General features: G+C 38.6%; 2 protein-coding genes across 2 annotated transcripts in view; one reads left to right on the top strand and one right to left on the bottom strand.

Moving 5' to 3' along the window:
* The first annotated feature begins 1877 nt into the window (after positions 1-1877).
* The window catches only part of LOC135157190 (uncharacterized), a 62568-nt gene continuing 41023 nt past the window's right edge, over positions 1878-23422 (top strand). The window contains exons 1-3 of the mRNA XM_064112067.1: positions 1878-2486; positions 3659-3910; positions 4548-4685. Coding sequence (XP_063968137.1) covers positions 1880-2486; positions 3659-3910; positions 4548-4685 — 997 coding nt within the window. The 5' untranslated portion in view covers positions 1878-1879. The remainder of the gene's footprint in view (positions 2487-3658; positions 3911-4547; positions 4686-23422) is intronic.
* On the bottom strand, positions 6812-21995 carry LOC129280952 (angiopoietin-1 receptor-like; the record flags this gene model as incomplete). Its single annotated transcript, XM_064112128.1, has 9 exons — positions 6812-8918; positions 11052-11139; positions 11850-12096; positions 12669-12742; positions 13902-14210; positions 14866-15171; positions 19864-19899; positions 21280-21417; positions 21839-21995. Coding segments are annotated over 9 exons (1533 nt in total), but the record flags the coding sequence as incomplete, so codon positions are not given.

Below are 23422 nucleotides of genomic sequence, written 5' to 3'. Positions count from 1 at the left end.
AGAATACGTTGTTTTTTTATGAATGTTTACCATAATGTGCTTTGATATATTTACAGACAAGTTGCAGATATACAGACTTTTTTTTTTCAAAGAAAGTCTTTATTCAATTTTTCTCCACAAATCTTATAATCAAATGCAAAGAGCATGAAATATATCGCAAACAATATTATACAGGTGTACACATAGAAAAAAAGAAAATTTAATTAAGCTCGATGTGCCTCGACCCATCAACATGAACAATAAACTATTTTGTATCTTATGCTGATATCTAAATTTCTTCTGAAATGGTGAAAAAGCTAAATAACCTACACCTAGTTGAAAATATATGATATTTAGCATATAAAAATAATATCACAATTAAAACAAATATTATTTCCACCTAGTATTCGACGTACAAAATTATTGAACGATAACAGTATTTCACTGTTGAGAGTGTATTTTTCAAAGTAAAGGGGCTTCCCAAAATAAATGGGCAATAGTTTCAGATTGTCTTGAACAAAGGAACAGTGCACAAATCACAATTTAATATACCAACAGTTTTTAGATACCTTTTAACACCAAGGATATCATGAAGAATTCTATATTGTAGATATCTAAATGTTCTTGATAAAGAACATTTAAAAGGAATCATATACATTTTGTCCCAAGTAACAATTGGTTTTGAAACAATGTTCATCCATGTAGTTTGTAAAAAAGGAGTTTTAAAGATTTTCTCAACACATATTTCAAAAATAAATTTACACCCTTTCGTTACCTTGTTCATGCCAGTTTCCTCTTGGTAATAAATGTCTTTTTAGGTTTTTTGCAAACATTTTCCATTTGACAGGTATAGCATATATGGCAGAATAATAACCAAGAGAGTTAAATAATTCGTTAGTATCCGCAATGTGAAACACCTTTTAAAGAAAGTGCTTGGTTTAAAGAAAACAAATATTGTTTAAAAATGTGATGGTGGTGGTAAAGTAACATTAAAGTAATTTTTGCAGTGTACGTATTTTACGTATGGATAACGTATATTCTGCGGATGCTTACGTATTTTCATCCGCAGCAAAATTTTGAGATTTTCAAAATTCCCGCTGCGGATCCTTCGGATTGAGCTACGGATGGATACCACGGAAATAAAAGGAACACATGTGAAAAGAATTTCCACATCATTTCCGTTGTATATTGATGCAGTTAAATGCAGAAAACATAGACATAATTCCGTTTCGTGTTATTATATTTATAGAGCAAATGACACGGAAATCGCACACGCATCTAGCAAGATGGCGGCAGTCACGTGACTACGTACGATCGTGGGCGACACTTCTTCACGCACGATCAGCTTTCCCCTTCCTTTTATTTCCGTGATGGATACGGATGCTTACGGATTTTTATCCGTAAGCACTCGCAGCTACCTTAAGGGGCCGTGTGACTGTAGTATAACAGAGTTAATATTGTAAATACAAGATATAGTATAAAAGAAGAAAAAAAAAACAAGATCAGAGGCCATACAACTCTATTGGCAGAGATGAATATGCTATGGGTGCCCACTTATGTATCGTATTCATGCTATTGATTGGTGAAATTTTAGAAATAAAAAGGTGCTGATTGTCATTGACATCTTTCTCTTTCTTTCTTTTAATTCTCTCTCCTTCGTTTCTCACCCTCCCCCCTCTCCTTTCCGTTTCTCTGTCCTCATTCTTTAATTTTCTCTTTTCGCCTCTTTCCCTTTCTCCTCGATCATAAATGTTGTCTCCTCTCAATTTATATCTTCTCTCTTATACTCTTTATCACTTCCTCCCTCCCCCTCTCTGTCTGTCTCTCCCTCTCCCCCTCTGTCTGCCTTCCCTTCCTCTCCCTCTCAACCCTGGCCTACTTTGCCCCTCTAAGTGAGGGAATGAAGCAGAGGAATGGTCCAAACTCACAATTTAACCGATGCGCAGTCGCGACCAACGGACTCTCAAGTTTGGCTTTCCAACCGTTCGTCCAAAGCTGTCTAACCGACATCGCCTGCTGCAACCAGACCGGGGGCATTACTGTGAGTTTCTGGTTAAGAAATGGAGGCGAGGACGACGACCAGTCTCTGCCCATCCACGTGTTTCGCTCTCCATACCTGATCGCCACTCTGCAGGAAGACCACCTGGTTGTCTCCTGTTACCATGGAGATGGAACGTCCACCAAAAGAGCTGAGATACCAAGGTCCGACTGGGAATTCGCGACTTTAACCTGTAATCCCGACATGCCCGAGGGCAATGATGATCTTAAGATCTACATCAACTCTCAAGAAGTCACTGCAACGAGTCGTGGGTCGTTGGATGGGGCGAAGTTGTCTTTGGACGAGTTTCGAGCAGCGAACAAATCTTTCCACTTACTCACTGCGGGGGACAGTGAGAGTTTGACGTCATCGGATATTCGTACAATAATGATCACGGATCTAAGGGTTTATTACGCCATGCTTTCGCCTGAAGATGTGGAACGAGTGTTTCAACACGAACAGGACAGAGGTACCGTAATATTTAATACTAAGTCTTGATTAATGCAGAATGGGTTGAGAGATAAGCGAATAATGATAACAATAACAACAATAATAATGATAATAATAATAACATTTTTATAGCGCCTTTTCTTAGGTATATAATAAAGAATCTACAATGAAACAAAACATAACCATGAAAGTGAATAAAAAAGAATATTGAAAGACCATTGCTGGCAAGCGGGCATTATAAAATGATGTGTTTTAGAGGGTTTTTTAATACATTGGGTGAACCTGCGTTCTTTATAGAATTGTGGAGATTGTTCCTTAGTTCTCATGAAGATGTCACTGAAGTTGAAGTGAAAAGGGTCGGGATTAATTAGATTTGGAGACTGATAAGATAAGGGGAAAGCAAGGGGAGGGTTAGAGAAAAAAAAGGAAAGAGGGGTCGATAGTCACAGTGGAGAGGGAAAGGGGTAGAGGAAATGATAATAAATGGAAGAAGGAAGTGAAGGAAAAGGAGAATGAGAACAAGAAAGAAAGCGTATAAAAAGGGAAAAGATGCGGACGCTATATGGGAGAAGAACAAGAAGAAGAAAAGATGAAGAATTTATCCACACTTTGCTTAATTTAATCAAGATTAGGTAATGGGCACCTGACAGGAATCAATTCCTTGAAATGCCCACGGGCTGCAAAATCTAGCTAGGCAGCTGGTCTAAGTGCCTTTTCACACGTGAATCTTGAATCATCACTGTAATGATGATTGCAATTCGTCTTTACAATCATCGGACCTTTCACACGCTCACTCGAAAGCTATGATTTGAGTGAAACTTAACTGGAATTCACCTCCGGAGTAGAATTTGAATTCGTGATTGTGAGTAGCGTTCGTGATTCTAATCATGTTCTGGTTTGGTTTCACACGTGCTAAAAACCCGTCATTGTTTTTTCATTGGAATCGTCATTTTAACCGTGTGAAAGGGCCGCGGTATAGACAGGGGATTGATATCCAAGACCCGGGATCCAAGCCGGTAACCGGAATTAAGCGCTTAGCCTCTTATTGGGACGTGAAAATCATAGTGTGATATGCGTTATATGACAACTAAGTATTATCAGTATATCATTGATTGGATGAGCCAATAATGTAACGCAAATGAAATTCGCCATGATTTCTAAAACAATTCGCATTACGTCACTTTCTCGCAGATCTTCCCGCAAAGGTCATACGAATGAGCACGCAAGGACATCGGTTCATCTCTTTCACGGGAGAGAGTACGGAGCACGTCTTACTCACGTGCATGGTGCGTGTTCACACGGACGAAGCCGGCGATGAAGCACGACTGCGGGTCCGCTTTATGCACACGGACGATGTCGACAGTGGTCCCTTCGAGGAGATGACTTCGGAGGACTTCAAGATGAGAGTTTATCGGAGGCGGAAGAGTGGCTATGAAGTACAAGGTATGATATTTGATGAGTGCAGGCTCTCTGGCTTAATTCGTTTTTAACATGGCAAAAATATTGTTATTAACCAAGGACAATTAGTGCTATAAAGATCCTCCCATTGCATTACGAACACGATGTGTGACGTTTATACACATGGACATATTGTTGGATATACCCCAGAAATATCTTTCGCTTATCCTAAGGATTCATCCATCACATGTGCTCTAATTATCATGACGAAGGTACACCTAGTCTTGGGGTAGACTGGATATTAAAGAGAAATTGAAGTGAAATATAATATAATTATGCTCTAAAGCAGTAGCGTACGTAGGATCTTTGAAAGAGGGGGGTTCAAGCTGAATGAAATGTTGACCCCCCAAAAAAAGTTTTCACTCACTCAAGCAAAATAAATAAAGAAAGGGGATGTGGTCACATTTGTGTTAGAACGCCAAACTGACATTACATATTTTGATTATGCCTCTCAAGGGGGGGGGGGGGGCGGTCGAGCACGGGCCAGATGTGCCCCCTGTGGACAAAGCTTCTAGATAAACGGTCATCAGTGGTCACAAGGTGAAATCATTCATTCCTAAATAAACTAGCCACAAACAGATATTGGTCAGATCATAATGTGTTCTGATTTATACACGTACAGTGAAGGCCCAGATACTCGGCCGATCCGACGGAGCGGATCTGCCGCAGTACTTCACCTGTGACGTGGCGGCTAACAGTAGCCTTGGTAACATCAGTAATTACGGGTTTGAGATCATCAACGTGCAGAGCATTGCAGAATGTAGGTATCCTCATTTTTTTCTTCTCACAATCTATCATAATCAGCATTTGTTTTCTCAGAATTTCTTAATCGGGCCTACATTATTATTCATTACTCATAATAAGGTCGCCTGCGCGGGATTAAAAAAAACAACAACAATATTTTCGCCAGGACTTGTGTATCCGATGTGAAACGACAGTGGGAACTGCGATATAATAGGCCGTTTTGAAAGGTTTGAATCAGAGTAGGTTACAAATCTTAGACTTGTATCTTCAGTCTTGCCTCAATAAAAAATAGGGGTAAAATAAAAGAAATTCTTTGAAAAAATCGACCTACGCGGGGCTTACGTCATGGACTCAACTGCAGGAGTGGCTTGCCCATTGAGCCACTTCAGTCTAGCTAATCGCTGGATCGGAAATATTATTATATTCTAACGTTTCGTGTCTATGATTATTCATGTGGCGCAGCTTGACTAAACAAACCATATTATCTCGTCAATTCCACCGCCCTCTCGCGTCGGGTGCGCAAGTACTGGCGAAAAAAAACCCGCGCGCTGTCCGTTTGATTAAGCTGTGCGTAAGTTACGCACGACTACAGTCCCTTGGTTGTGCTAAAATAATTATGATATACCCCTATGTAGCTGACGTAGTACTTAGAACATATTCAAGGGCTCCATTCGCTTTTAAAGTTATCTTTCTCTGCATTAGTTCCGAGGGATCTTTACATAAATTGTTTATTGCCTATCCCAGCTGTAAGTTTTGAATGTGTAATACGTGTACAACAAGATCGCTCTGTATGATTTCTCTGTATGCCTTTTCGTTACTGTTAATTATTATTCACGTTATTTGTGCTAATCTGTTGTAAGTATGCAACTCTTTGTAACAAAAAATGTATATGGAATTGACTTTGTTGAAAATTTACTGACCATTAGGGGTTAATAAAGAATATCTTCTTTTAAAAAATCCTCTGCAGAAAGTATTGCCTTAAAATAAGAAAAAATAAAAAAAATCACCCGCAAGTCATTGATTAATTTTATTGTAGTAGTATTTTATTGCAACCCTTGAATGAAACGGGCTCAAGGAGTTGATACTTCGTATTTTGGTTGTTTTAACGATACCTTACTCTTACCACTGACAACACACGCACCTGGGGCCAATTTCATAAAGGACTTATAACTGTTTTAAATTTGTCATTATGGTAACTACCATGGTAACAGGGCTCAGCATCCAATCATAATCAAGGTTTCCACCGGTAGTTGCCATAATGGCAAAGTTACAACAGTTTAAAGTCCTTTGTGAAACGGGCCCCAGCACAAGTTGATATGTAATGCCAGAAGTTCATGTTACATAGTAACACAGTCTTTATATTAAGAGGCTACATTACTGTAATCGTGGGATACCTTTGTACAATAATTGAAGGGTGCAAGAAAAAATGACAGACTAATGTTTCATCTTTTGGTAAATGAAAACTCACCTATCATTCTGTAAATATAATTATATAACATAGATAAAAATCGTACTAGCATAATGCTGAAAATTTCATCAGAATCGGAAGAAAAATTAGAAAGTTATGACATTTTAAAAGGCCCTGCCACTGACAAATCATGTGGAAATTACAATACGATATCTGCGAAAGGTCAATTGACTTGCATAATATAATCCGTCCGTCATAAGCGCCCGTCGGACTAATGCGATAAAAGTTCGGACAGCACGAATTTGACCGAACTCGTCATGGTTATTTACTTCGGATCATCGCAATTCCAGTTTCAAACAATCCCAAATCCTAGACTCATAGCAGGTCTCTTGATTGTAAACCAAAATAAATAACCTCTGTGAAGTCACTTGTTTCAAAGTGAAAACACGCAGTTAACTTCTGGTTGGTTAGTCTACTAACTATTGCTCTCCTATAGACATCCCAGACATGTCGACGTCTATTACATAGCAACCCCAGGCATGCGGCCGAGTGAAAGACTTGAATCCCTGCTCTGTTCTGAGATTGGCCTTGATTTCCCCATGATTTGTCAATGAAAGGTCGCTTTAAAGTTTCGCTTATTTTTCACAAAACAGTGATTTGCCTAATTCGGTGCCATGCAAACGAGACAGTCAATGATGTCCTTCACTCACCATTTCTTTTGTTTTTTATTGTTTGAATTATACGATTTTTCATTTTTAACAGATTTGACAATAAGGACGAACTTGATTGAACCATATAGTACTAAACATGCTTAACGATTAATGCTATTCCACGTGTTCAGGGAGGAATAATCGTTGTTTCAATTGACAATGAGGAGAAAATAGAGTAGATGACGTCATCAGTCTCGCCTCATTTTGCATACCAGGATATGCATATAACTGTTTTGTGAAATTAAGAAAAACTTTACAATGTCATAACTTTTTTATTTTACATCCGATTTTGATGACATTTTCAGTGTTATGCTTGTTGGACTATTCTGTTCTTTTTATTCAAATCAACCTTCTGTTGGGGTGGACTTTTCCTTTAAGCATATTTTGATACTAGCATTTTCTAGGACATTGCCCACATTTAAATAAAAAAACAGCCTGAATATCAAATAGATGACTCAGATTACATTGAAATCAGCGGCCCGTAACAAAGGTTAGCCATTAATCGCTAAATGAAATGGCTTATCTAGATCATCGTTGTATGCGCTCATTTCTCAGTAGACTGATCGGGAACCAATCAGACTGTTTTTTTATTCTACACACTAAGAAATAAAGGTTCAAAATTGAACCCCGAAAGGTTGATGCAAAATCAGCACCCTAAGGGTTCAAAAATTGAACCCCTGATTTGGGGTTCAAAAATTGAACCCTGCGGTTGGGGTTCATTTTTGCACCCTGCGGGTTCAAAACTGCACCCCTAGGGGTTCAATTTAAAATTTAGGGGTGCAGCTTTGAACCCGCAGGGTGCAAAAATGAACCACAACCGCAGGGTTCAATTTTTTAACCCATAGGGTGCTGATTTTGCATCAACCTTTCGGGGTTCAATTTTGAACCTTTATTTCTTAGTGTGTAGTTGACGGTTAATCGCTATCATTTGTGTTGTGCCCGTCTCGCACTATGCGATTCGTTGCCATCCAGATTTAAAATTAATAGTGATAAAATTTGATATGGATATTCCAACAGTTACTAGTAAAATATTACGGATCAGAGTTCAGAATAGTGGTAGGACTACTGAAATCGAAATTCTGTCCAGTTAGAACCTCCCTTAAAAAAAAAATCAATTCTAAATCGTAATGACGTCATCATCGACTGCGACTTGAAGCTGATTTGGCCTTTACTCCGACCACAGGGCTTGCCGCAAAGTAAAACTATGATTTTAGTTTTCCTAGAAATATGCCAAACTTTGAATAAGATAATATTACTTCTTACAACTTTCATATTTAAAGGTCAAGTCCACCCCAGAAAAATGTTGATTTGAATAAATAGAGAAAAATCAAACTAGCATAACGCTGAAAATTTCATCAAAATCGGGTGTAAAATAAGAAAGTTATGACATTTTAAATTTTCACTTATTTTTCACAAAACAGTGATATGCACAACTCAGTGACATGCAAATGCGATGGTCAATGATGTCCATCACTCCCTAATTCTTTTGTTTTTTATTGTTTGAATTATAAAATATTTCATTTTTTACAGATTTGACAATAGGGACCAACTCGAATGAATAATATAGTTTTAAGTAATGCTGTAGGTCCAACTGTTCATGGAGCCTGTTCAAGCCTTGTTTCACTTGGCAATGAGGAGAAAAATAGAATATTTTATATTTCATGTAATAGAATACAAAAGAAATAGTGAGTGGATGACGTCTTCAGTCTCCTCATCTGCATACCGACTAGGATGTGCGTATAACTGTTTTGTGAAATTAAGCAAAACTTTAAAATGGCATAACTTTCGTATTTTACATCCGATTTTGATGAAGTTTTCAGTGTTTTGCTTGTTGGATTTTTCTCTCTTTATTCAAATCAACTTTTTGTTGGGGTGGACTTGTCCTTTAATGCAAAATGCGATTTCTTGAAAAATCACGTCGCACCGGATCGCATTCTTAGTGTGAGACGGGCTTTACGGGGCATCAGGTATCATGTAATCGTCGTTCGTGGTGATGGCGTCCAAACTTTCGTACTGGTTAACAGGAGGTTCATCAAAGACTGGGTTTTCATATGTTGACTCTTCTTTAACGGACTTTGTCCTGCTTGCCTTGGGAGGCTCAGGGTCAGAGTTTGTTTTACAAGATCTTCTCCTGCATAGAACAAGATACACAAAAGGAGAAAACATTATCATTGTCATTATTTGTTTGGCGTCACCTGTGTCTGGGAGGCGAAAAGCGAACTGAATCACTATATGACCCACATGTCTCTCCTCCTGATATAACTGATTGGGGTGATATAGGTGGAGGACTACATGAGAAAGAGATTGGTAAAGAAGAAAAAACATTTCGAAAAGAAATGTCTGATTTGTCTATTTCTATAATTACCCGCAAGTTTAATTGAAAAAAAAAAAACACATCACCTATAGGTCAGCATGCTCCAGATTTGGCGGCGCGTCGCCCGTGAACATAAATGTATGCAAGGACAGTTGGTTCATTTTAGTACTGATTTCTTATTGCTGACGAAAAGTACCCCCTATTATTAAAATTATGGACAAGGCATTTTGATCATCTGGTCAATAATCAGTTCTCAATTGCTAGCGCTTGCTAACATTTCTCTTTTGTTCTCTATCTCTCTCTCTGTATATATATATATATATATATAAATCAAAGAGTTCTGCGTCGGCGTCATGATGTAGAAACAAAAAAAGACTTAATAGAAACGCCGTGAGGAGACATAATCTTCCAAATTTTCGGTCATAGACCTTCTTCAGGGATGAATTTATTAAATCCAAAACAGGTTGCATCACGTGATGATACCAACGCGCAATAAATACAATGCGCAACAACCTAACTAACGCCACAGGTGCATTGTTAGATGATATTGTGACGTAATGAGTAAAGTCCAGGCAACTATTATGACGTAGAGTAAAAACGGCAAAAGAGTCTATCGATCCATCGGTAAAGAAAGAAAAGTTCACTTGGTCTCAGGCATTGGGAAGGCGCGGAAAGACACATTCATTTCGTGGGGTGCGAGGGTCCCGAGACTGTAGATCAGCTTCTCTTCTTTGAGTTTGCCATCCGTCTCACGGTCGCAAGGGATGGCAACGCATACCTGTAGATCGTTGATGAAATGTCCAGGTTGGTTGAAATGCGTTCTTCATATATATATATATATGAAGAGCTCACTTGCAAAAGGGGTTAGGTCAATTTTTCATCAAATATGAATTTTATGTATAGATTTTTGGAAGCTTTATAAGATACTAAAGAAAAGTTGAAATTCCAATTAAAAAGTGAACTAAAATGGCAAAGAAAATCACCTTTTTTTCAAAAGGGGTTAGGTCCATTTCAGTAAGGTTGCAAAAGGGGTAAGGTCCACACATAATTTTTTTTTGTTGGAAAAGGATATCATAAACAATATGAAGACAGGTAGATTTCTTTTATACCCAATTTTATGTTCTCATGGAAGGGTATCATGAAAATTCAGTTTCGCATTAGAATATTGCAATATGGGAGAATTAAAAAGATGATTTTCTTGGAGTGGACCTAACCCCTTTTGCAACAAAAATCTTAATATGAAGAACTCATTTGTCAAAAGAGGTTAGGTCCATTTTTCACAAGTTTTATTGTTTACTGTCTCTAAATTTTTAGTCACTCTGATGATACCAAAGACAATTTGAAATTCAAATGAAAACGTGAATGATAGTGGGAAAGAAAAATCACCTTTTTAATCAAAAGAGATTGGATTCATCTCAGTTTACTTGCAAAAGCGGTTGGGTACACAGTGATATTTTTTTTAAATATATATAGAAAAAAATTGAAGACAGGTAGATTTCTTTTATACTTAATGTTATGTTCACATGATAGGGTAGTACATCATGACAATTGAGTTTCTCATAAGAATATTGCAATAAGTGAGAATAAAAAACGTGTTTTTTCTCGGAACGGTCCAAAGTGGACCTAACCCCTTTTGCAACTAAAGTCTTCAAATACACACATTTACACACACACACACACACACACACACACACACACACACATATATATACATATATATACTGTAAATCTTTAATAGTCGTTCGGTTTCTAATATACACGTAGTTATCAGACATGTGGCTTTGTCTTAAGGCTAGGGGAAATGGTGGAAATGATCCGAAACGTGACAATGTTTTCTACCCCAAGAAAAACGCCATCCTAGGCTCTTACATAATATTTCACCACAATTTATCTATAATATACAGTTTTCTTCATCAAAGTGCATTTCTCTCTTACTTTTTTTTACCTTACCATAAGAAAACGAAGGCGATAGTGATGACAACAGCGACGAAGAACGTAATTGCAAATAGGGCCCATGGAACAGGTGATCCAGAAGCACCTGTATGAAGAAAAAAAATCACGATAAAAAGTTTTTAATGGCATATTTTTTATGTTATCATTATTAGTGCAATATGATATGGTGATGATTATGACAACCATGATTATGATAATGATGGTGATGGAAAATATTGATAAAAATGAGATGAGGATGATAATGAAAATTATGATAATAATAATAATAACAATAATAATAAAGTGATAAAAAATATTCGCAATTTAGTAAAAATGTCATTTATTAAAGACCCATATCCACTTGGCAGAGTGTTAACGGTAGATTTTAAATGAATGCATTGATTTCGCTTTCAATCACTAGGGGAAATTATTGGCTCAAAATGGTATCAGTGAAAATTTAACAGGAAATATCATGATTATTGTTTCTACTATCATTATTAGTATAACTCTTATCAGTGTTTATAATACCACGCTGATACCATGTTACCGTCATCATCGTCATGATCATCTTCAAGATGACCTTCACCATCATCATATTTATAATTTTTTGTCATTTTTCACATTATTACTTTTCTCTTACTTAAAATTCACTTAAGATTCAGTCTTATACAAGATTTATGTAAATAAAAAAAAAGGAAACTAATTGACGCTCTGTGAACATTCTTCAGTTGACGATGCTTTACTTTATTTTCCACGTCATCACGAAATTATCGTAATTATTATAAATTCAAGTACCCGTAATGTTGTTATAAAAACCTGTTTGATATGTCGTCACCGAAGACGCTTCACTTGGTGGACCTTCGCTATCTTTGTTCCATAATGTGATGTATACAGAGTACTGAGTCTCAGATTCAAGTGAGTCCAGGTAATAACTTCCGGTGGTGTCATTAAACGGTATCTGTACTTGACCTTGTGTAGAGACATCGCTCATTGAAGAGAAATAGATCGAGATGTTCGTAAAACCACTGCGACAGTTGGCGCGGGCAGCACTAGATATCGGCGACTTTTTATATACAGGGAGAAAAGATAACAATGGTATAATGATGATCGTCATTCGTGGCTAAACGAAATCGATTCATTTCAACTATGACCTGTCCAAAGAAAGCGCCAAAATAGGACTACGTATTACGAGAACATCTCGAGAAAGGCTTGGCAATGTTGACCATCATCATTTTGAACGCCTAATTCATTCTTGAGTCTTTCGCATGCAGGCTAATAAGCTGAAAGCTATGATAGTTTTTTTATACCTAGGAAGTGAAAAATGTGAGAACATGCGGAGATGCGGGGGGGGGGGGGGGGCTCTTATAATATCCTAATGATGGTCCGAATGATCTCACTTGCCATGTAGCAACAACAAGTTTGATAGTGGCGTAGGAGAGAGAGTGGGACGAGAGACGTGTGTTCTGCTCGCAAAATAAAAGAGAAAAATTCGGAAAATTCAAGAATTAACAGCCACTGTCACAGTTGGAGCGACATTTCAGCTTTGACCAAGGGCACTAGCTGTTCTGTTTTCATCGGGAAGGAAACCGGGAGTTGGATATTTATTAGGGAGTTATCTTACTCATTGTCACTTACCTGCCATGTGATAAGAAGTTCATCAGGAGAAGACACTTGATGGGCTCTGACGTAGGAAACGACTCCACTAGGGGCTGCTCTTCCATTCAACAACGAGAACGAGAAAGGGAAATAAACGAGACATGTGAATTTATACAAAAAAATGAATACGCATTGTTCAATCCTGGCTGTCCTGGGATCTGTTGTATTTTACTTGCACTCGGCACTTTTTATTGTAAATAACCTCCAACGCTACACAGCAAAAACTGTGGTGTTAACCGGTGTACATAGAGGACCACACCAGATATTTTACACCGGTGTTAAATTGGTGGTGTTAGTTTTACACCTATAGGTGTTATTACAACACATATGGTTGTTACATTTACACTCTTTGGTGTTATGTTCAATCTCTAGGGTGTTATCTTAACACCTCAGGGTGTGGTTCTCTATTAACACCAATTGGTGTCAGTTTTAACACCACAGTTTTTACAGTGTACAGTCTGTCGCTGAATGCACATGCGCCCATCCTAGTTTAGCTTCCAGAAAAAAAGCAACGTTCAATGACAATATTTACTGCATTAAAGTTTAACGTTGTTGTTTAAATTTTCTGATAAAACATTCATTTAAACTAATTTTAAAGTATTATAGAACAGTCAAAAGGTCATATTCTAAAACAGGTTGTACAAATATTATACAAATACATTTTGTTTAATTATCCTTCTCCTGTGTATCAGAGGGATTAATCATTAACATGATTGATTTTTTTTTTTTTTTTTTTTTTTTTATAAACAAGTCCACACCTAGTTTCAAGAATGCATATAGCATTTTCCATTTATTTGAATACAGGATAAAAGAGAAATGTCGATTAATTGCTTTGCTCACGGGCATAGGTGCCGTGGCTGAGGATCGAACCCCGGCAGACTTTCAAATGTATAGTCGGCGCCTTAGACCACTCGGCCACGGCACCTTGATGATGCTCGAAGATCGGAGGATCGGATTTAATCCGATATCTTCCATGCGATCTACTGGAGATTTGAACTTAATTAATAGCCATTTACATTTATCGGCCCCAACTGTGGGTCATGTACAATGACACATAAAACCTTCCATGACTATCTAAGCTCTCAGGAAGCATAAACTAACTACCAGAATACCAGGCTTGCAAACGTTAGTACATCAACCACCGAGGGATGAAGGGAGCTAGCACTATTGATATCATCATCCTAACTATACATTTCTTTGGGTAGTACTTACGCAAACACGCAGTACTTGCAGAGAAGCTGGTCAATGGTCCTTCGCCTCCGTCGCCTTCACGTACTACAGAAACTGCAAACAGGTAGTCACTATCAGGGTCTAGACCATCAATGAATTCTGACACATCCAAGGGGTTTCTTCGATCAACACGGATCCATGTTGAAGACACAGCCTCCTTGTAGTAGACATTGTATCCTATAACTGGAGGATCACCGATGTCGACCCCAGCCTTCCACTCAATCCAGGACAGCGTGATCGAGGTTTGGGTAGCCTCTACGATCGAAAGCTGTCCTCTTAGTTGAGGTAAAACTTGAAGGATAAGGAAGCAAGAAAAATCAACCTCGTTTGGCTAGCTAAAGGTTCAAGACCGTAGGCCTCTGTCATATTTACGGAATGCCAACCGACTTCTAAAACATGGATTAGTCAAGTGTACACTCTTAAATGTGCCACATAAGGAACAGATTGCTCAGTAGATTCCAGCTCATTAGAGACTACTCTTCAGTTCATCTGCCTTTTTTAATCGTGAGGCTCGTTGCTCCGAATCCAGTTGCTATGATCGAATTTAACGATGCTTTATCAGGTAATCTTTTGTGCTTCATGTAATTTTCTTATTGGCTTTAATTCAGATTACCCCCTTTTTGTTAAAAATCAGAGTGTAGGCTTACTTCCATCAGGCCCACCAACGAACGGTACGATTCAATAATAGCTATGATTTCCTTTTTTTATAATTTTTCAAGTAATACAAGTCTTTGATATAGATCGAGGAATAAGATTTTGTACAGTATGCTGGTATTTGTGCATCTATGCCATCTTGATACAAAAGGCTCTATGAAAATATACGAATCTCTATTATGAAAGACCTTTTCCTTTGGCATGAATATAGCAAGCTCAATTTATGGAAGAGGCTTTCTCTCTACAAAAATCGTCCTTAGTGGAGACTTGTTTATTCATCTTAGATACCTACTGTTTACGTCAGCACGGACGGCATCACTTCTGTAGTTATCCACATCATAGATTATACAGACAAACAGATCATCTGCAGCTACCTGATCGACTTGGAAGAAATCGATAGTTGTCGAATCCTGCTGGAGATCTCCGATTCTTGTAATCCCTTCATCCGACAACCGTCCTTGGGCATCGGTTACCCGGTGGAGCCGGACAACCGGTTGTGCTGACGACAGATACTCATCCTCCTCACCATCTCTTCGGCAGGTGAATCCGATATCCGGCTGGCCTTCGTTCTTTGCTATATTTTCAATTTCAATCGTACCTTTACCATGTTTACAGGATAGAACATATATACTTTGATTAGCAGTTCAATATATGAATGCAGCACAGAATAATAACATTTTTGGCCGCCATTTCGTGGGTCATACTCATGGGCGGAAATCTCTCCCCAAAGGTAGGGGAAATTACATATATATACTGTAACGAAATGAAAGGTTTATTTAATGTTTGTCATAGTTTTGAATCGGTGAAGAGCGTAGAATAATTTTTAATCCATGTATATAGTTGCATAGGGAAATTCAGTAATCGATTATATAGGTATTTTCTCTAAAATATATAAAAGCACTATATGCTGAGAAATAACGATGTTTACAACTATATGATCATGTTAGATATTCATTTTTAATTGTTTTTCACTGTTAAGGTTTAAAAAAATAGTAACAATTATCATAGTTGTTGTTAAAAAGATTTATCTCATGACTTTAACTAGTTTTAAAAGATGATTAAATTTTACGGCCTGACAACCTCCCTGCTGAATTGTTGAGCATAATCGAGCTCCATGCTCGATTATGAGCCACGCATTATGCTTGGCAGTAATAGGTTTTTGGTCGAAACTCTGTTCAATTTTCATCGGAACCTGCTGCGACAGGATGAGCATGATTTCTTCAGTAAAGTTATAGAAACTGAATGCCTTGCTTACATGTCGTTATTCTGATGTACGGAGCTACAGTATACATGGTCGAAAGAGCTGAAGTACGAAAGTGTTGGAAATACTGACCAGAAGAAGTGAGAGTACAGAAAATACTGACTTTACCGGAATACGGAAAATACCGACTTTACTGAGAATACGGAAAATACTGACTTTACCGAGATTCTGAAAACACCGAGATGAGTGAGAATACTGAAATTACTGAGATACCGAAATACTGAAATTACGGAGATACTGGAATAACGGAGAAAACGGAGATACGGAATGACGGAGATGTTGAAATACACGGGATATAGTCTAAGTTAACTGAGAAGGAGCAAAGAGTCAGAAGTGAAAAAGACGGACTTTACACCAACTGGTTGTATATTGCAGCCGAAACGAACCAGCTCGTCAGGAGAGAAAGTCGGTTCGGCTACACGTAGTGTCAGAAGTGGGATTGTTGGTGTAGAAGTTCAGAGGAAATGGATGTTCGAGGACAAAGATGGCGTGCGGTATCGCCGGCTGAGGTGATGGAGAAGTTGGAGAGCAGTATGGCGGAGATTGATCAGATGATGGCGGAGATACGGACCAGGATGGGGTTGACGCCATCATGGGGGACTGATGAGGCGTGCGGTAGGCATGGGCCGAGAGTTCAGTTCCGATCTTCACAAACTGACAACTTCAGAGCAGCAAGGATACCGCAGCGTACCGAACTGGAACAAGAATTTTCCAGGACTGAGCTACAAGATACCCGACATAGACGAGCACCCGAGATGAGAACCGAATCAGGAAAATTACTGCTAAATCATCACGAAGTTAGATTAAAAGAACCAAATATTGTACCAGATCAATTCGATGGCCGCACTCCGGTTGAAGAATATCTGAGCCATTTTCAGGCGTGCATTGTGGTGAATCATTGGGGAGAATTTGAGGCAATGGAATATCTGGCTGCCAGCCTGAGAGGTTCTGCGGTTACACTGCTTACGCAGAAAACAGGAAGGCGACTCAGTTACTATGAACTAGTGGACAGAATGAGGAAAAGGTATGGTCCAGGTGGTAAGGCAGAGGTCTACCTTGCCGAGTTGCGACAGCGACGGAGAGGACCAGGAGAGAAACTTCAGGAATTAGGATGGAGTATAAGAGAGCTGACGGCTCTCGCCTATCCTGAATTTGATGAAGTCGGACAGGACCGGTTGGCGAGGGGGCACTTTCTAGATGCGATTGTAGATTGCAAAGTCCGAGAAAAGGTTTTCCGCTCCCAACCAAGATCACTGGACGAGGCAATAGAAGCTGCTCTGAATGCGGAGGCGTTCTCAAGGATGGAGGATGAAAGGTGGGAATACCAGCAAGCCAGATACAGTTCTGCTGTAACCCGAGATGGTGGCGGAATTCATGTCCGTACTGGAAAACCCTCCTTGAAAGAGAGAATGAAAATGTTCATTCAAGACCTTCTGCAAATGGAATCGGAAGAGCCAGAGTCAGATGACGGAAATTCAGGAGAGAAATATTCCGAAGCTGATCAGGCAGGTGTTGAAAAATCAGAGGGAAACACCTTCGTTTGCGGAATTGTTGGACAGCAGTTGGGTACTATCTCGACTGACTATGAGGAACCAGAGACAAGGAGCACTAAACGATGTACTGGTACAGCAATCCCTGGAGGACAATTCGATAGAGCTGGAATATCGGTCACAGGCCTGATGGACAAGGGAGTCACAGGTGTGGAGCCATTTGGTGGGTGCACTTTGGCGGGTGGGCCGAAGCAGTTGCATGACCAGTTGGCTGAGACTGTGCAGGATGTTCCAGTTGAATGTCTGGAATCGGTGCCAAGATCGTTTGAGGACTTCGGTAATGTCTCACCTAAGAGCCCGTTGCTTGACCATGAGAAAGTCTGTCTTGTGCAGCAAGACAATGAAACGGAAGAGGTAGGACCATCCAAACCAAAACAGCAGGAGATATCTAGACCAGATGAACAGCGATGGAGGAAGGCAACAGACATCACAGACGGTTCGCATGAACAGGCACCAAGGTGTTGATCTGAAAACCTGGACATTCGCACAACCGTTGTCAAGTACCGCCACTCTGTTTGTTGGACCAAAGAAGGGAAGACCTCCGGAAACGCATTCGGTATCCGTGATGATGTTAAGAAGAGCTGGACATAACAGTCTTCCAGTCTATCCATCTATGTTTCCAAAGAACTGATAAAGGACTAAATTTGAAAGACATCGTTGCACTGGACTTTAATTCATAAAACATTGGACTTTTAGTTGCCAAACTGAATTATTACGTTCTTGTTGCTATTTTGTATACATGCCGTAGTTTAAGCATTTTAATTTGTCGGTTTTTCTAATGCAAAATAAATTGAAGTCAGTAATGCAATTGTTATGACTGCCGATAAACGTCTTGTTAGAAATTGATATTTGTATGTAACAATTAGCATTATGTTGATAAAATCAGGGAAAGGAAAATATTCGAAATCGTTTGCACAAGTACGGATAGCAATATTTAATCTATTGAAAGTTGTAAGTAAACCATGTAGTGCAGTTTTGTTTAGAATTACATTCTGGTATATTTTGTTACTGAATTGGTCAGCTCGGGGACCGAGCTTTTCGAAGGAGGGAGTTGTGTAACGAAATGAAAGGTTTATTTAATGTTTGTCATAGTTTTGAATCGGTGAAGAGCGTAGAATAATTTTTAATCCATGTATATAGTTGCATAGGGAAATTCAGTAATCGATTATATAGGTATTTTCTCTAAAATATATAAAAGCACTATATGCTGAGAAATAACGATGTTTACAACTATATGATCATGTTAGATATTCATTTTTAATTGTTTTTCACTGTTAAGGTTTAAAAAAAATAGTAACAATTATCATAGTTGTTGTTAAAAAGATTTATCTCATGACTTTAAGTAGTTTTAAAAGATGATTAAATTTTACGGCCTGACAACCTCCCTGCTGAATTGTTGAGCATAATCGAGCTCCATGCTCGATTATGAGCCACGCATTATGCTTGGCAGTAATAGGTTATTGGTCGAAACTCTGTTCAATTTTCATCGGAACCTGCTGCGACAGGATGAGCATGATTTCTTCAGTAAAGTTATAGAAACTGAATGCCTTGCTTACATGTCGTTATTCTGATGTACGGAGCTACAGTATACATGGTCGGAAGAGCTGAAGTACGAAAGTGTTGGAAATACTGACCAGAAGAAGTGAGAGTACAGAAAATACTGACTTTACCGGAATACGGAAAATACCGACTTTACTGAGAATACGGAAAATACTGACTTTACCGAGATTCTGAAAACACCGAGATGAGTGAGAATACTGAAATTACTGAGATACCGAAATACTGAAATTACGGAGATACTGGAATAACGGAGAAAACGGAGATACGGAATGACGGAGATGTTGAAATACACGGGATATAGTCTAAGTTAACTTAGAAGGAGCAAAGAGTCAGAAGTGAAAAAGACGGACTTTACACCAACTGGTTGTATATTGCAGCCGAAACGAACCAGCTCGTCAGGAGAGAAAGTCGGTTCGGCTACAATACTTATGTATGAAAAAGGGACAAAATAAGAATTGTGGGATAACTACAAACCAACCTTGATGTTATATTAAATCAGTAAATTGGGTTTCTACAATATTCTTGGTCACGATGAAGCATTTATTTCCATATGGGGCAGAAATTAACATTTAAATGTTCAAGCGAGAAAGCAAAGTGACTGATATTGAAGGTAACTTCCTCCACATTTTGTAATTGAAATTGATTTCTTTTATTCATTATTTTTTTTCGTTATTCTGTGTTCTCTAATGCATTGTCATAGTCCTACTATGTTTTTTAAATAAAATGTACACTAAATTAATTTTAATTTGGAATAAAATATGAGGGGGGGGGGCTTTTGGAGAAAAAGTTGCAATTAAACGGAACTCCAAATATTCACTTTCACCAACTTGGGACTTGTGTTTTGACAGCTCTTAATCTTGTCACACACTTTTGCTGAAATTTTGTGAAATTGCTGTTAAGGATTTTTGATGCCACTCACCTGAACAGTTCTGGCCAAACCTGCCTTCAGTGCATTCTGTAAAATAGTAAAGAAAGTAATGATGTTACGATCAGTATTAGCTATGTCTCCGCAATAAGATTCCATCATTTGGGCCATGTCTTTTCATTGTCTATAAACAACATCCAGTGGCGTACCGTGGGTCACGACATTGGGGTGAGGGCACCAGTAAAAAACTTGAATCACTAAGTTAGCGCGCGAAGCGCGTTTAGTTGCCAGGTGTACTAACCTCATAGAGACATTTTAAGGACAGTGCCATTACACGGTCATCTCTCTCACTGATCAAATAATATGCGAGCGCGAAGCGCGAGTTGAAACTTTTTTGATATTGCGACTAAAAAGGGACATTATAAGCAAATTTTTATAATCATGATAAGTACCTGTCTCACTAAATAAACAATGCGAGCGCGAAGCGCAAGTTGACATTTTCGTATATATTGACCCCAAACAGGGATATTTTAAGGACTATATCTTAGGAATCCATTAAGAGTATACATATCTCACCATAGTCATCTAATGCGAGTGCCAAGTGCTTGCTGATTTTGTTAGAATTACATTTTAACACATGAAGCACTTGTAGTCATTGTAATCATGATACATACGCATCTCATTATTCAAATATTGCTAGAGCGAAGCGCGAGCTGAAAATTTAGGAAATTCAGACCTGAAGAGAGGCATTCTAAGGCATTTTTGTAGGAATTCACTACGACAATACGTATTTCACTTACCAAATGAAAAAGGGACATTTTAAGGACTGATTTTAGGAATTCATGAAGAGCATACATATCTCACCAATCCACTTATGCGAACGTAAGCACGGAAAGAAAATATATTAAGACCTTAAAATGGGGAAATCACTTTAAGTAGTCATGAAAAAGAAGCATATGTCACTACATAAAACAATAATAACTCGAAGTGCTAGGAAATATACTCGGTGTATATTGACTTTGAAAACTGGAGGTTTTAGTACAACACGATCATATATCTCATTTATCAGACGATGCGAGCACCAGGAACAATAAAGACATAGGCCCTGAGCAAATTTTGTTTCATGAAGTTATAAATAAAATTTCTTATGTAATATAAGATAACATGATTATAATACAATATAACTTTATATTGAACAATTTCTTCTTTCCCACTACGTTTCTCTTTCTTTTCCCCCTTTTTCTCCTTTTCCCCGTTTTTTAGGGGGGGGGGGCAGCTGATCCCCCATGCCCCCCGTTGTTATGCAACTGACGACCTCCATTATTCCAAAGATAAACTGCGATTCATCTTTTTCGGATGACAGATTTATATCTAATCTTAAGCAGTTCACTGTCTTTATTAAGAAAACTTTATATATAGTGCGTGGGTGTGTCTGTTCGTGGGCGGTGTGTGAGTGTGTGTATGGCTTACGTTGGCAGTTGGTTCCCGTCCATCTCGGCTGGCAATCAGTAAGGCTTCCTGTACAGACTCCAGTAAACCGATCACATTCTCCTGATACACAATGACATGTCTCACTGCAACTAGCTCCAAACTTACCTACATCACATTCTATAATACAGAGAACAGTAAATAATCGAAAATCATAATTTATAAGAACAATACGAGTAGATATATATATCTATGGTAAATATAGAGAGAAGATGCAGACAAATATTTATACATCAAAATGTAATGTGATTTTATTTGGCTTAATTGTTTGAGTAAACTGATCTCATTTCCTTCCTCTCTGACTGGTGAGTGTGTGGGCATGCGCGCGTGTGTGTGTGTGTATCTCGATGGATTTGCAGGGTTGTGGTGAGGGTGTACGTGAAAAGCATCTTAAACAATTCAAACTGTGTTGGCATTTGAGTACTGTGGTAATATGATACGAATTAGCTATTCACATACAGATCTCATCTTGAAACGGATTGCTGTCAAATGTTATGATCACAAATTAAAGTTTGTAGACATACATGTAAGATTACTTTACCTGTGGTGCAATTCAGGTCTGTGTATCCCGTTGCGCAAGAACATCCATAAGGATCTGGTAAACAAATCTGGACTCCCCTACAAGCTGTTTCGTCATCAAGTGATGCATTACATCTGTATTCACATGATCTTCCCAATCTATTAGGTCCACAAGCTGTATTGTAAAGGATGAATCAAAGACATTAATTTAAAAAAAGTGTTGTGGATTGTCGGGAGAGTTCATAACAAGACAGACTAAACAGGGTTTTTTTTCTCCGTGTTGATTATGAAGATACCGGAATGAACTTTGAAATACGACAAGGCGGAATGCCGTATCAATCTCTATTATTCACAATTAATCTTCTTAAAATAAATCCGTCCAATAAAATGCCTAGGCCTACAAATCGTTTATATATGTGTGTGTGTGTGCTTTTGAATGTTCGTGTATATGTCGATCAGTGCGTTAATGTGCCAAGGGAGTGTGTGCTAGTGTGTAAACGTGAGAGTACATATCACTGCGGTGCGTCGCGTGGGTGGGTGTGTGTGTGGCCACATTGGTGCAATTCTCTAGGTTGTGTGCGAGACAGAGCAGCTAAGTTCGGCACCTTGTCAGTGATAGTCCCGCGTGTTCGATCCGTTGCCTCAACGTTGGCAGGCAAACGTTGCATCTTCGATAGAAGTGCACGCGCATACATCGTCAGACCAACAACATTTCCAACGTCAGTTCAACGTTGTCCAGCAACAATGTTCCAACGTTGTCTGGCAACGTTGATCCAATGTTGGCTAAATAGTCAAATACAACATTGCTACAACGTTGGTAAGCAACGTTGCATCATCGATAGAAGTGCACGTCCATACATCGTCAGACCAACAACATTTCCAACGTCAGTTCAACGTTGTCCACCATCAATGCGCCAACGTTGGTATAATGTCGGCTGAGTCATCAATAAGAGCGTTGCTGCAACGTTGATGGGCAACGTTGAAGCAGCGATGGACGTGCACGTGCATACATCGTCAGTCCAACTATGTTTACAACGTTGGTTCAACGCTGTCCAGCAACAATGCTCCAACGTTGTCTGGCAACATTGCTCCAACATTGTTACAACGTTGTCACAACGTTGCTCCAACATTACTCCAACGTTATTCCAACGTATGGCAGTAATTAACAAAACATTAATTATTTCAAGGTGAAGTCCACCATTACAACTCTACACTCTAATCTTTATCATCATGTCTTATCCTATCCTAACATCCTACATCCTAATCCTATATCCTATTCCTATCATCCTACACCTATCCACTGAATCCTGTCATTGACGCCTATATATAGAGCAACTTTGCTATACTTGGCAGAATGCAGTTAATATAATTTTCCACACTTAACCTTGAAAATTTTACTTAGAATAATATGTTTTGATTATAAATGATATGGTAATGGAGCCACATACTTTTCTGAAACTTTTAATGGTGGAAATATTGAATAAACATAAATACTCTAATTATTATAGCAATATTACCTAATATTTGGGTCATTTACTGATGTAATGAATATTCATGAGTGCATAATCATTATGTCCAGATGAGGCAGGTATGGCAGCGTTGGTCC

Source organism: Lytechinus pictus, chromosome 17 (assembly GCF_037042905.1).
Source record: "Lytechinus pictus isolate F3 Inbred chromosome 17, Lp3.0, whole genome shotgun sequence".
Classification (NCBI taxonomy): domain Eukaryota; kingdom Metazoa; phylum Echinodermata; class Echinoidea; order Temnopleuroida; family Toxopneustidae; genus Lytechinus; species Lytechinus pictus.
Note: the sequence above shows the minus strand (reverse complement) of the source record. Positions and strands in the feature narration are given on the sequence as shown.